This window comes from Lycium ferocissimum, chromosome 9 (genome assembly GCF_029784015.1).
Source record: "Lycium ferocissimum isolate CSIRO_LF1 chromosome 9, AGI_CSIRO_Lferr_CH_V1, whole genome shotgun sequence".
In the NCBI taxonomy this organism is placed as follows: domain Eukaryota; kingdom Viridiplantae; phylum Streptophyta; class Magnoliopsida; order Solanales; family Solanaceae; genus Lycium; species Lycium ferocissimum.
The window spans coordinates 14,195,629-14,211,409 of record NC_081350.1 but is presented as its reverse complement, the minus strand read 5'-3'; the positions used below and the strand labels follow the sequence as shown (position 1 = coordinate 14,211,409).

Below are 15,781 nucleotides of genomic sequence, written 5' to 3'. Positions count from 1 at the left end.
TTACGGTGAAGCTGATAGAGCAAAGGCCTTATGCACCAAAATTTTTAGGGCGCCATTTTTCACTATTATATGTTTATAAATTAGTTTTTGAAACAAAATGAGTATTTTAAAGTAAAAAGTATAATTTTTAATTCAAAAATAAAAGAAAACTTTAAAATAGATTTGAACAATTCGAAGCATATGAAAAATGATTACTAGTGCTATCAAAAAACCGATTGGTAAAAACGACGATGGTACATTTCATGCACGAGAAATCGTACTGGCCATATTCCAAATAAGTTTATTTCACGGGATACACGTACATGAGTTAGTTTTATTGAATATACTTGAGACCTCTTATTGAATCGCTCCTATATTAGACGTGTATTAAGTTTCTCCTTTTATTAAAAGAAATCGAGCTAAAAACTCACCAAAAGAAAAGAAAAAAATCAAAAAGAAAAAAATCAACGATAAGGTGGGGGCAAATATGTCATTAATAGGAAAACAAACCGATAGAGGAATGGAAAGAATGGTATGCCAATAAAGAAACCTTCAAAATTGGACTGTTCCAACCAACTACCTTTTTTTCAGTCCTCTCTTTCTGTTAATGTAACGCGGAAATCTCCTACTCCCTCTCTTTGCATGCCAAGTCAATAACACCTCTACTTAATTACTATGATCTCATTTACCAGACCTAATTTCCTGGTTAGTACTAACCCCACTTTTTTTTTTTTTTTTTTTTTAATTTTTATCTAAGTCCCTTTATCCACCATTTTCAGTTTTTCACACTTAGAAATTCATTTCACATTGAAACGTCACATTCAACATTTTTGAGTAAAGTTTGAATTTTGTTGTTTCTTGGTGTTATAAAAGGTGGGTTGTTCTTTTCTTGGTAGCAGAAGCAAGAACGTTGTAGTTTTTTGGGTATTTATATGTTTTCTTTTTCTTTGTGGGTTGTTGTCGTTTTGTTGTTTCAGTTTGTTTCATTGGCAGAGAAAGGCATTGGGCCAAAGAGGAAGAATAAGGGTCAGTGTAGTGATGGAGAGCACGTTGAAGGAAATATCAAATGGTGATTCAGTGCTTGACATAAAAGATAAATGTGGTGTTGCTGGTGGTGTTGAGGATATGTATGGGGAAGATAGAGCTACTGAAGATCAGACTATTACTCCATGGACTTTTTCTGTTGCTAGGTAAATCTAATCTATTTATTGTTTGTTTTAATCCTCTAGCTTTTGCTTCATTTTGCCATGGATTGTGTTAATTATGTAAATTTTAGTTCTCCCATAGATCAAATATAGAGGCAGAGCCAGAATTTTTAGTTTATGGGTAATTCTAGACAACAATTGTTTCTGCTTACTGGGTTCTGAGTATATTATTTTTTAACATATTAGATGGGACTTTTTAATACAAATACAGGGTTTGAGCCAAAGCTAATGGTTCTGCCGAAGACGTAGCTAGCACTATGGCTCCGCCACTGGATCACAATATAGGGGGATGTAATGTGTAGTTGGAAACTGTGTTATTACCCTTCTCTCCTTTGGATCATCTGAGTAGTTTTCCATATTGCACGGCTGGAGTTACAAATTAATGAGTAATTGGGTTTGTATATAAGATTAAAAACTAAAAAAAGGTTAAATATAGAGTAGAAACATTGGACGGTTGAGTTGTCCGGCCATCGTTACTTTTTTGTTAGTAGGGTGATAGTTTTGTGATTTTTCTGTTAGAAAACATAGTTATATGACTTTGGTGAAAAAAAAACCATAGTTATGTGATCATTTATGAAATTTACCCCGTATTACATGGCTGGAGTTACAAATTAATGAGTGTTTGGTTTTGACAATAATGGATTTAGTTTGTGTTATCGAACTATCTGATAATTAGTCCTTGTTGACAATCATCTTTATTGATTTCAGTGGATATAGTTTGTTACGTGATCCACATTACAACAAAGGGCTTGCCTTCACTGAGACAGAGAGAGATGCTCACTATCTGCGTGGTCTTCTACCTCCCAATGTTTCAAGCCAAGAACTTCAGGTTATTTCATAATCCTTGATATAATCTTGAGTTCCTTTCTTTCTATTTCTGCTCATAATTAGACTTGTAAACCTTTTTCATCAAACATCAGGAAAAGAAAGTGATGCAGAATCTTCGCCAGTTTCAAGTTCCCCTACAAAGATACATGGCCATGATGGATCTTCAGGTAGTTACTTTTTATCTGGTGTCAATGGTAGCCATGCAGTTCAAAATCTCACAATTTACTATTGGAACTTCCATTAACATGGCTAAATCATATATGGTCCAGAATTTGCTTAGTTTTCTCATTCTCCTTTTTATTTTAATATTTATTTATCCTCTTTTTTTTTTCCCTCTAGAGAGAATGCTTTTAGCTATGATTTTGACAAATTGAACATATAAAATGATCTATCAGTATCTAAGGGAATCCCATCAAAACACTACTTGGCTGTTCTAAGTTATTTCATGATGCGGCAACTCTGTCACCAGACTAATAGGTGATTCTGTGTCTATGGTGCTTAAATTCTGCTAATAACTTATTTTTCCAATGCTCAGGAAAGAAATGAAAGGTTATTTTACAAGCTTCTCATCGATAATGTTGAAGAACTATTGCCAGTTGTTTATACCCCAACAGTTGGTGAGGCTTGCCAGAAATATGGAAGCATTTTCAGGCGTCCTCAGGGTCTCTTTATCAGCTTAAAGGAAAAGTAATTTCCTTTCTTTCTGGTCATCCATGTGGTGGAACTTTTTGCTGTTTGGTTTAATTGTACATCAGATGCTCTTCGACTCCAAAAATAATGTAAACTTTACTACTGAAACTTTCAGGGGAAAGGTTCTTGAGGTATTGAAAAACTGGCCTGAGAAGAGTATCCAAGTCATTGTTGTTACTGATGGAGAGCGGATACTAGGACTTGGTGATCTTGGCTGTCAGGTAAATCTGCTAAATTCGGCTGGTTTTTGATTTACAGTCTAATAGTGGTGTTATTTGAACAACTGGATAGAACTAACTAGAGACTGTTTCTACTTTACTCGTACACAGTACCAGATGGATAATATAATTGACCAGAAGTTTCAAAATTGTTTCAGGGCATGGGCATTCCGGTTGGAAAGCTCTCTCTTTATACTGCTCTTGGGGGTATTCGTCCCTCAGTAGTAAGCACCACTCCAACTTTCTTTCCTTGTACACTTGATGATTATCTCAAGCTGATCCTATCTTGCGCCTTTCTATGCTTTTACTTTTCCTTTAGCACAATGTGCTTATAAGAGACACCAATCCGCTACAACCAAAAAAACATTAGTCTTCAAGTAGCAACTTAATTATTTGAAGTAAAAATCATATTAGTCTTCGAGTAGCAACTTAATTATTTGAAGTAAAAATCATATAAAAATCATATTATAGATTATTAAAGTTCTGCTTTGAAACAACTTAAGTCTTTTTTTTTCTTTTCTTTCTTTTTCATTATTCTTTAACCATCATTGATGACACTTATATTAACATATTTTAATTACTTTTTCCTAATATCATCTTGTTACAGTGACTCATTTGTTTATTTATTTATTTATTCATTACCGCTTGTGATAAATTTTATGTACGCCACTGATTGTTTCAACTTCAACTTGAAATAGAGAATTTTAAGTTTGAAAAACTGGTTTTAGGAGTATTTCAAGTGAAATAATGGTTTCCACTTTCTACTCATAAAACTTCAAATATCATCTTTGTTTTTCCCCAAATTTCTCATCATATTAGTTTAATGTTATTATTGCTAGCACTACCAATAATTTTTTTTTTTTTTACTATTAAGATTGTTAAGAAACGGACCTTGGACATAACTTGAACCCAAAAGTTAGCTCAGGAGGCTCTTGCCCAAGACCATATAAGGAGACTTGTTACAGTGACTCATTTGTTTATTTATTTATTCATTACTGCTTGTGATAAATTTTATGTACGCCACTGATTGTTTCAACTTCAACTTGAAATAGAGAATTTTAAGTTTGAAAAAATGGTTTTAGGAGTATTTCAAGTGAAATAATGGTTTCCACTTTCTACTCATAAAACTTCAAATATCATCTTTGTTTTTCCCCAAATTTCTCATCATATTAGTTTAATGTTATTATTGCTAGCACTACCAATAATTATTTTTTTCACTATTAAGATTGTTAAGAAATGGACCTTGGACATAACTTGAACCCAAAAGTTAGCTCATGATGCTCTTGCCCAAGACCATATAAGGAGACAACAACCATTGCCTCCACCAATATGAGATGCTTAACAACCCTCCCACCTGTACACCCATAATTGGAGATATGGAGCGTGTACAACATAACATGGAGGCCCAGCATTGGATAAACCAAGAATAGGAATAGGTTTGACTTTGGTACCATGTTAAGAAAATGGACCTTGGGCTTAACTCAACCCCAATAAACTGGCTCATGAGGTTAGAATTGCCCAAGACATATAAGGTGAAAACTACCCATTTCCTCCACCAATGTGAGACACTTAGCAACGATTATTACTACTGTCATACAATCCTTTTATTATAAGAAGAAATCAGTGCGAGGACTGATTCTTTTGACTCCGCTATATCAATTTTCTCTATTCACTGTGTCAGAAATTCACTATTATGTTTTCACCTTCAGTGTCTGCCTATAACCATTGATGTTGGCACGAACAATAAAAAATTACTGGATGACGAGTTCTACATTGGACTCAAGCAGAAAAGAGCTACGGGGCAGGTTCGATGACCTTTATCATTCTTTTACTTTGTGCTGTCAGACAACAGATGATAATAATGCAGTTGTAAAAGTCTGCCTTTTGGGAAGCTGAAATTTCATTATGTTTGCTCTTAAAGGAATATGCTGAACTTCTGGAGGAGTTTATGTCTGCAGTTAAGCAGAACTATGGAGAGAAAGTCCTCATTCAGGTATATCACTAACTAGAAAATATCTCTGTGCAATTCTTCTAACACCCCCCCCCCCCCCCCCCCCCCCCAAAAAAAAACACGTATCAGTTCAGTTCATTTGTGTCCTAAAGTTGCCTGATAAATTTTTCAGTTTGAAGATTTTGCAAACCACAATGCATTTGAGCTTCTTGCAAAGTATCGCACGACACATCTTGTATTCAACGATGATATCCAGGTAGATATTGCTGAAAAGAGCTGTCAACTTGAAACTTTTGCCTTCACTTTGAGTTGATTAATAAATCTCGTACTATTTTTTTTTGTCAACTTGAAACTTTTGCCTTCACTTTGAGTGGATTGATAATCTTTGTACTGGTTTTACAGGGCACAGCATCTGTGGTTCTGGCCGGGCTTATTGCATCTCTAAAACTACTTGGTGGAACACTTGCTGACCACACTTTCTTATTCTTAGGTGCTGGAGAGGTGAGATTTGTCAACTATTGCCCTTCCACATTTTTGGGTTATTTAATTGCTCTTTCAAGAGTTTCATATTATGTACTGTATGTTGGTTTGGACCAGAACAGTAGGCACATTTGGTGCTACTTAAAAGAGTTAGTTTTATGAAATCTTTGCCCTGAAGCGCTTCAGCTTCTAACAGTCCGATGAGATTGACTTTTGGTTTTATTTGAGTTAAAGCAAGGGTTCACTACTTTAAGATTGTACTCTCTTACTTATTCATTATAGTTAATTCATACACATTTTAAGTTACGTATTTTATCTTTAAAGTAGAAAATTAATTTGCTAATGGCACACATTAAGGTTCTACCTTTACAATTCTCCATTTTCAGTTGGCCATGATATTTAGACCTAGGAATTTTTCAGTTGCTTTGGAGATTGATATAATAACTTCCACCAATGACAGAAAGTTTGTTTCAATTCTCGCAATCTAGAAGCCTTGGCCATCTACTGGCGATGGCCATTATGAAACAAGGCCATTAGTGCTACTAGTCTATCTACTACTCCCTCCGTCCCAATTTATGTGGCACCATTTGACCGGGCACGGAGTTTAAGAAATAAGGAAAGACTTTGTTATGTTAACCAAATTGCCCTTGCTTTAGTGCTTACTTTTGTTGACTTTGCTTCACAATAAGTACATCTTTAAAAGTAAGTGGGACCCAACAAGGGTAAAATATGGATGGTTCCATTAAATAATTGCCAAATAAAGAAAGGTGACATTAAATAATTGCCAAATAAAGAAAGGTGACATTCATTTTGGGATGGACTAAAAAGGAAATTGTGCCACGTAAATTTGGACGGAGGGAGTAAAAGAACTTTTTCTCTGGATTATCTAGACCATGAAGATACCTATAATCAAAATGGCTATATACATTGGAGACTTTTTACAATGTCATCAAAATGCAGATCAACATAAGAGCACATTGTGTCACAATATCAGGGATTTTATTTTTAACTCTCTTGTCTTTGTCTTCCTGATGGGATTTTATTTTAACTCTCTTGTATTTGTCTTCCTGAAGGCTGGAACTGGTATTGCTGAGCTCATAGCACTTGAGATAACAAAAAAGGTACTAAATTCTTTTCATCTGCTCTTTTTCCTTTTTCTTGTTTGGAGCTTCTTCACTAATAGTCAAAATTCGCATTTCAGACTAGTGTTCCAGTAGGAGAGGCTCGAAAGAAGATTTGGCTGGTTGACTCTAAGGTACTGGCATCATGATTTGACATTCCCATCTCAATGTTACACAATAAGACTTACATTTATGTAATTTACCAGTATCCCCTTCTCCCATTTAAACAGTTCTTAATTTATTGCAGGGACTGATCGTAAGTTCTCGTGTGGAGTCCCTTCAGCACTTCAAAAAGCCATGGGCTCATGATCACGAACCTGTTAAGGAACTTATAGATGCCGTGAAGGTGTGAAGTTCGCTTCTTTTTTTTTCTTTTTCCGAAGCTTGATGCGACTTAAAAAAGATGATGGCAAAAACACATTCCTTATGTCAGTTGATTCTCCATTTTTCAGGCAATAAAGCCAACTGTTCTAATAGGAACTTCCGGAGTTGGAAAAACATTTACGAAGGAAGTTGTCGAGGCTATGGCTTCTCTCAATCCGGTTGGTCTCCCTCTCTCTCATACATGCACATGAACAGATACAAACGAAAATATGCGTGCATAGATAATGCGACACAAGCTCTATGAATCATAGTCTACCATAAAGTTTCTAACTTTGGCACATATGAACAGAAACCTCTTATTATGGCTTTGTCAAATCCAACATCACAAGCTGAATGTACTGCTGAGGAAGCTTATACATGGAGTAAGGTAAATTCCGTTTGCGAAGTTACATAGTTTAGAGTTCTCTAAAATGCTACCTCATGCCATTAATTTTGTATGTACGATTACTGAGCCTGTTGCCTCTTTCGCTTTCTGCCACGTACAGGGTCATGCAATCTTTGCTAGTGGAAGCCCATTTGACCCTTTTGAGTTTGAGGGGCGGACTTTTGTGTCTGGCCAGGTGCTGCTCTTTTAGTAATTGACTGTTTTTGAGTAATAAATTGGATACTCATCTTTCTTTTGCTTTATAGGCCAATAACGCCTATGTATTCCCTGGATTTGGTTTGGGGATTATTATGTCTGGCACAATCCGTGTGCATGATGATATGCTACTAGCAGCCTGTAAGTATATCAAGTTATCAAGAACTTATGTATTCTTCGAGTCTGATTTAGAATTTATATAACCTCTTTTATCAGTACATTAACATGTACGATAGCTTGATGCTTATTTAACGGGATGCTAGCAAAAAGAGGGAAAAAACTCTTCATGCATGTAATTTGACTCCATTTATTTCTTTCATGAAACAGCGGAAGCTTTGGCAGCTGAGGTGACTGAGGACGACTATTTAAAGGGACGGATCTACCCACCATTCACTAACATCAGAAAAATATCAGCAAATATAGCGGCTGCAGTAGCTGCTAAGGCATATGAACTTGGTGAGTTTTCCAAATTAAAGTGATTTAACGAGTTATTAAACACCAACTTCAACCATGCTGATGATGACTCTTTTAACTTAAATCACCTAATTTTTCAGGTCTGGCAACACGTCTCCCTCGTCCTAGCAATCTCGTTAAGTATGCAGAGAGCTGTATGTACACTCCAGTCTATCGCACCTATCGCTAAACTCGGAATTTTGGCTGACGTTTAATCCCATTTTGGGTTACATTAGGAGCTTTGAGTTTTAGGTTCATTCTTAGTTTTAGATGAAATACTTTGTATGCTACTGCCAATACCTAGTATAGTCATTCATGTTTGTTATTCTTAACAGTGAGAAGGACGAGGCTTCCCATTGTTCTTACTCTTATTTTTCACTCTTCGTTGAGAAGAGTTGAACATTGTTGGCTAGTTCATATTAATACAAGCAGAAGTATTTTTTTTTTCCCGGCTCTACTCTTGCAAAACAAGCTTATTATAATTGAATTCATGTTTAAGGCTCATTGCCCTTTTATTTGATAAAGATATGATAATGTACGAAACGGTAAGAAGAAAGAAGGCGCGAAGACCATAATTGCCTGTAATTAACTGTTGGATTATAACCTGTTAGGAAAACAGTTAAAATTTGGTTGCAATATGAGTTCTGGGATATTTTAGGATCTAACGTAAGAAAATAATACTATGACTTATCTTAACCCCCTGTTTGGATGGTGGTTTCCCGTGGTTCATTAATGTATGATTTTCTATGAAACCGTGTTTGTTTTCATTGTTCTTAAAATTATGTGGTATGGTGTTGTAAACCCGTGGTTCATTTCATGGTTATATAACCATGAAAAGTCCCAATTTTTATAACCACAGATTTGGTGGTTTTAAATTAGTTACGTCTTTCGTTTCTCGTTATACCCACCCCACCCTCACGCCACCCTCACCCCCCACCGCACCACGCCCCACCCTCCACCATCCATCCCACACCACCCCCCACCCCGCCCACTCCCCCCCCCCCCACCCACCCCGTGACTACCATACACCCCCCCCCAACTACCCCGGCTCCTCACTCCCATCCGAGTCCGGAACCAAAATGCCCCCAAAAAAACCATTTTGAACCAAAATACCCCAACAAAAAATTACTGCGCTATAGCAGTTAACGGAGCCGTCCGTTATACGCTTTCGCGCGCGATAAATCTTGCGCTATAGTGTCCCTCTTTTTTTTTTTTCGGCCCTTTTTGGTTAACCCTTCTTCCATTACACTTTTTAACGTGCTTTGACCATAGATTAATCATGCTTCGGGACCGAAACTTCAATATTTTATATAGAACCCTACTTATTTTGTGCGATTAATAAGGTAGGATCAATACATCAAGGATACACAAAAGTTCGGATGGCCGTTTTAGTGGTTGAAAAGTGCTCGAACGCCATTTTCGTTTGAAGGCTCGGTGTCATTAGCTTGAAGTTCTTTACGAATACTTAAACTTGTTCATTAATAATTAATCAAAAGTTAGTCAAAATGGCAGCATTCATAAAAAATAAAATAAAATGAAAACTTAATTAAATTGCATCATTCATAACCTTGAGTAGATGAAAATACTTAAACTTGTTTATTAATAAGAAACCCAAACTTTTTAAAATACAATCATCAAAGTAAGAAAAAAACTTAAAAAACATTCATCAATTGATGCCCTTGAGTTGATCTTCCACCATCACCGCGAGATGTGCCACCACCACTAGATCTACCACCACGAAAGTTTCCTCCACCACGAGAGGTGCTTCCACCGCGAGATGTAGTTTGACCACCATGCCGTAAGGCGCGCTTATCATGACCAACATAATTGCAAAATGAGCATTTTCGAGTGTATCTCCAGTGGAACATCCATTTCATTATGAATACGCAAGTATGTATTCTTTACGAATTTACGGATAAATGCTTTATTTGCAACCATTGAAAATGGATCCTATGGCCAATAACTCACTACAGTGGGTAGAACACCCAACATACGTTCTTGCATAATTTTCAATTGTATATTCTACGACCATGTACGGGGAGGCGTTCTTTCCCATTACGATAAAACACTTGAAGGCATGAGAACATGGCATGTGATATGATTGCCACTTGCCGCATGTGCATGTTCTTGGAATCTCACAAATTGTGTGGACGTTACCTCCTTTACTTTGGTGCACACTTGTTGTGAGTTCAAATATGCGCTGCGTAGTTGTACTCCATCCGGTCATATTTTTTAGCCTTATATTTGTGGTACTCGAACAGTTTTGACGGTTTTGGCATTCATCTTAGACCTGCTGCATGTGCTTTGGCCTCTTTTGATCTATTGACAAACCGCTCCACAACCTGCTTAAATGTAATTCTCACCATTGCGGTGACGGGTAGTCCCCGTGCAGATTTTAACAAGCCATTGAATGACTTAGAGCTGTTTGTTGTCAGTATACCCAATCGCCTACCTTCATCCTGGTGTAATGTCCATTTGTCTTTATCAATTGCATTCAACCAGTAGAAGGCTTCCTTATTCGCCCGCCTAATAATGTCCATCGTAGGTTAAAATTCTTCTCTCCGATGCTGCATTGTTCAGCGCGCCCATATCCAATTACGCAAAGTGCTTGGGGTTCGATATGCCTATTGGAAGTTTGCCTTCAAATGCCTTAAACAATAACGATGGTAGGCAAAAGGTGGGCGCCACCCCGCAAATTGAACATATTGTGCAATATGCCGCATTTCCGCACGATATCACACATATTCCCATGCGATCCTTAATAACGTGTTGCCTTAAGTAGTCCAAAAACATACCCCACGTACTAATGCTCTCATTAGCTGCAATTGCAAAAGCTAGAGGGAATATAGCTCCATTTGCATCCATTCCAACTGCTATTAGCAGCTTTATGTCATACTTCCCATACACATGTGTTCCATCTATTGATATTACAAGCCGACAATGAGCAAAACCATCAATGCATGGTTTGAAGGCCCAAAACACAAAATCAAAAATATTACCGGGCACACCAGGCTTCAATATGAGCTTCCATTCAACAACAATACCATGATTGAAGTGTTGTAGAGCCGCCATGTATCTAGGCAACTTATTGAAAGAGCCCTCCCAATTGCCGAAGACTAGCTCATGTGCACGCCTACGCCCAAGATACGCCTTCCTCCTAGTAACAGTTTTGCTATATACTTTCAGGACGGCTGTAATACAATCTTTAATAGGGAACCTGAAAAAGTTGAAATATCAGCATATAACAACGAAGAACATTATATTAACACCAAAAATAAAATAAACTTAGGCGAAGGGGATACCTTGGGTTTTTTCCAATGTCGACGCTAATACACGCGCGCAATCAAATTAGTATCTAGATTGCAATGATCATCCGGGAGGTCACTCATATCACAAGTGTGCTTTGTGTAGAACTTTGAAATAGTCCACATATTTTTAGCGCTCTTACCACGGAGCATCCATTCGCATGACCTTGATATTTTCGACTTGCCACATCGCCAAAATTTTCGTGTGGAATCGTCAACTTTAAACTCCTCAACCCCCGGATGCAATAAATCTTACGCCTTTTGCAACGATTTTTTCGAGCTGAAAATCATGCCTTTTTCAATATGAGCCTTTTCTTTTAAAAGATCCGCTGGCTCTTTCCACAAACTTCGCCGAATATGATCATCATCCCTAGTAAAGACAAAGGCATCTGGGCGATCTTGAAGATGATCAAGATAGGGAATCTCATCGGAATGCCACTGAATCGGGATCGACTCTTGCTATTGAAATTGGCTTTGCGGCTGAACCGGAGTCGACTCTTGCTGTTCAAATGGTTGCTGTGAATTCAGTTCCTCCTGGTGTGCCGGACTGTTCATCATGTCTTGCAACAGTTCTACTTAGCTTGATGTTGAGGATTAGTTCCAACCTCAATCTCATCGTCACTTTGCTCATCATGACTATCCTCCGCATTAGGTATTTCATCACTATCTCTGGATGATGTCACTATATAATTCGGATAATCCGGACCATCCATAGCAGGCCTTTGCCTATAATTTGGTGCAACCACCACATTCTCCCACATAAGAAATTAGGAGTATTTTAACTACTACACATCAAATAACACTATAGCGCGATTAAAAAAAATAGACGTACCGATAGTAATCGACCGCACCGAAACTTGAGGAAGGACCATCGCTTTGAGTTGTTGGATAGGCTGAGGATGTTCCAACCTGATTCATCCATCCCGATTGAGGAGACCGTCCGATATGATCCATATCAGGTGTATAACTCCTAAATAATATAATCCACATCATTAGTAACATTCAAGTGCCACTACACACAATAATAAGAATAACAATAAGAATAAGAATAAGAATAACAATAACAATAACAATAACAATAACACTAACAGTAACAGTAACAGTAACAATAACAATAACAATGACAATAACAATAACAATAAGAACAATAACAATAACAATAACAATAACAATAACAATAACAATAACAATAACAATAACAATAACAATAACAATAACAATAATAATAATAATAATAATAATAATAATAATAATAATAATAATAATAATATTGTAAAAAATGAATATTTACCACCGCCCATCAAATTAATGACTTAAACTATCCGAGGCATTTGGCTAGTCAAAATGCTTTCATAAGTACTCATGTCGGGGTAATTGTGTGTGATAAGTAGGTTCCGCTGAGTGACTTTGGCCTGAATTATAGACGGGGCTTCCCGACGAGGTCTATTTCGGGCTTCCCGAAGAGCCCTAGCCATGAATTCAAGTCAATTAATGGGGACCTTCTCTATATACATTTCAAAGACGTTTAAAGTTATGCATTGCCTATAATCATAAGGCTCCTTCAAATAATCAGTCAAAGAACCATCGTCTTGAATGTACCACTGTCCATAACTTGTTACACCTTGCGGCGTAAATAACATTGGATATTTTCCAATTATATTTAGATCAAAATCACTTCTACTAACTTGTAGTCTATTATACAAGGCTTGGAGTAGTTTTGAGAATTTTAAGTCAAGTAGAAACTTAACATGGTATTTTGGGAGAATCATATACAAATTATTTTCCTCGAATATAATTTGTCCGTCCCAGAATAAAGAAACTCTTTCTTGGAACATCTGCCATATTTTGAATAATTTAGGAGGAATACAAAATGCAAAAACTGGATGAAACTTAGAATTTTTTGCCTTTATACGAACTCGGTATTAATAAGATTTGAAGTTTGAATATAGAACCAACGCGTACGTAATTAGTACCGTCTCGCAAGTGTTACGTCAAATCGAATTGAGTACGGAGTGTTGCATAACGCATGAATTAACCGCGTTATGTCAGGTCTCGGCAGAATAACGCTGTAAAATAATGCGTTATTCTGTCACAACGCAGTAAAATACTGCGTTACGACAATATAACGCAGTAATTTACTGCGTTATGTGGTCATAACGCGCATATTTTACTGCGCTATACCTCTGCACTATATTGTCACCTCAACTGTCAAACAGAAAAACGTCATAATTCGAATCAAACTTTATGTGTTATATAACGTAATTTGACGAATATTTGTTACCAACCACACAAAATTGAGTTACTATGTCATTTTTTGACCAATTTAGAGATATTAGTCGTGTTATATCATTCACACAAGCAAACATATTTGAAGCAATGGGTAGGACCTGGGAACTAGATGATGATGATTTTAATTACTCAAATAACCCTAACGACAGATTCAATCAAGAATACAATAATAAAATGAGAGAGTGAGATTGGCGTGTTAGGAGGTCGCAAAGACTGAGCACAAGTTAGCGTCAGTAGGGCTGAAACGCCCAAAAAAACGTGCTATGTCAATGCCTCGCGGAACTCCACAAGAGTTTAATTTTGCTCTTAATCGTTTTCGCGAAGAGAACAATCGGATGCAAATACGTTACCATAGGGTAGAATATGGTATACATGGTAGCACAAGATTTAGATCCAAGTGGGATTCGGACTGTGAAATGTCCGATGAAGATTAATATTTTTCTTATAATAAGGTAAGTAGGTAGGGTCAAAAGACCCTCCCTCCCCCCCCCCCGAGGTTACTTGGGGGTTTGTAAACTATATATGTCACGACCCAACCGGAGGGTCACGATGGGTACCCGGTGCTAACCCACCCGGGCACCTCTTATCATACATTCGCATTTACATCTAGGTGAGCCACATAGCTAAATCATACTTCTATCCATCATTCATATTATTTCCCCTGGGCAACAATACATTTATATCACCATCAATAACTATGCCCATATTCATATACATAAGCCGACGAGGCTGACAAAATGATATACAAAATATAAGGCAACAAGGCTAAATGTATCTAACCATATACACATGTCTACGAGACTCTAAGGAGAGTATGTCATATCATATAGGCGGGACAGGACCCCGCCATGCCCATAAGTATGTACACAAAAGAATAGATACCAAAAGCTGTAGCTCCAAATGAAATGGAGCTCCGCTACGTAGTCCCTGTGTAATAAAGCTATAGATCAAGCCTGTCTCCCTGTCCACCTACGGGCATGACGCAGCGTCCGCAACAAAAGGACGTCAGTACGAAGAATGTACTGAGTTTGTAAAGCATGATCAACATCATTATAGAAGCATAATAAACAACATAAGAAATAGCGTAAGATGGGAGGTAGTAGAACCATCGTCATAAGCACTTACTTGCTTTTCATAGAGACCTTCCATTTCTAATACGTGATTGTGTACATACATCCATATCCGTATCTGTATTCATATTCATTTACATTCCATATCCATATTCATATTCATATTCATTTACATATTCATATATATATATATATATATATTCATATTCATAGCATACCCGACCATGAAGGATCGGTGTTTCACATACCCGGCCATGGCGAAGCTCAGTGATTAGACATACCTGGCCCTACCAAGGCTCAGGGTTATCCGTACCCAACTGCAGTGGTGTGTGTGCAATATATATCATACCCGACCATATAAGCTCGGGGTTACATAATAGTCATACATAACATATCTACGTAAGAGCTTATAAGCATCTTTGACATCATTACTATCATCGTTTTATTACATTTATCCTTAGAGGATTACTCATCATATAAGGAATTTCATAGAATCGTAACACAACGAGAATCATGCGCTTTAGTAGCTTTAGAGATAAAATCATTTGGAGGACATCATAGGCTCATGAAAGAATAGATATATGGCCAAAGAACCATGCCTTATTGAAAAAAGGGTTAGCCTTACATACCTTTTCGTTCAACTATTCTATCGCTTAAACGTTCTCCTTCAATGCTCACGTTTCTACCTTCATTGGAGTTATACTAACATTAGAAAATCGATAGCTTAGCATGCTTAACTAAAGCTAGAGAAAATTGGGCAGCATCTCCTTTATTTATACAACTTCCCCCATATCATATATCAACTCCCAAACATCTATAATAACATTCACAACATCATAACAATAGTCTTTATTCACCTACATTATCCATATTTCTCAATTCACTTCCAATCATCCATATCCATGGTCATAACACACTATTACGTTCACTCATACACAATGTTTATCCCATGTTCTTAATGTCGTTTATAACATAATCATAATCACAACATATCAAGATTCATGACTCAATCCAAGCTACTACTAAAAAATATCATTGTTCTCACATTCATGACCTATTTCCTATCTCCTTTTACACTCCAAGTCTTTCAACCTCTCAATACCTTAAACAACATGGAAAGACCATTAAACTTACCTTAGATGGTGTAGGAATGAACCTTGAGTGGAAACACTTCACTTGAGCAAAACCCTAGTTCCACTTCCACTTGGACTTCTTGTCTTGGATGAAC

General features: G+C 37.0%; 1 protein-coding gene across 4 annotated transcripts; it reads left to right on the top strand.

The window, feature by feature from the left end:
- Positions 1 to 500: 500 nt before the first annotated feature.
- Positions 501 to 8,338, top strand: LOC132029688 (NADP-dependent malic enzyme-like). Of its 4 annotated transcripts, none has more exons than XM_059419007.1 (20): positions 501 to 684; positions 973 to 1,169; positions 1,893 to 2,013; positions 2,105 to 2,179; positions 2,548 to 2,699; positions 2,818 to 2,923; positions 3,079 to 3,144; positions 4,630 to 4,725; positions 4,842 to 4,913; positions 5,044 to 5,127; positions 5,274 to 5,372; positions 6,425 to 6,472; positions 6,553 to 6,606; positions 6,720 to 6,818; positions 6,925 to 7,014; positions 7,146 to 7,223; positions 7,342 to 7,416; positions 7,487 to 7,577; positions 7,764 to 7,892; positions 7,991 to 8,338. In XM_059419007.1, exons 1-20 carry the CDS (start codon positions 655 to 657, stop codon positions 8,077 to 8,079), a joined length of 1,851 nt encoding a protein of 616 aa, XP_059274990.1. In that variant the 5' UTR covers positions 501 to 654; the 3' UTR covers positions 8,080 to 8,338. The 4 variants fall into 4 exon arrangements, with proteins under 4 accessions (XP_059274990.1, XP_059274991.1, XP_059274992.1 ...); XM_059419008.1 differs by having other exon boundaries at positions 517 to 684; positions 957 to 1,169; XM_059419009.1 differs by lacking the exon at positions 501 to 684 and adding an exon at positions 700 to 852.
- Positions 8,339 to 15,781: the final 7,443 nt, after the last annotated feature.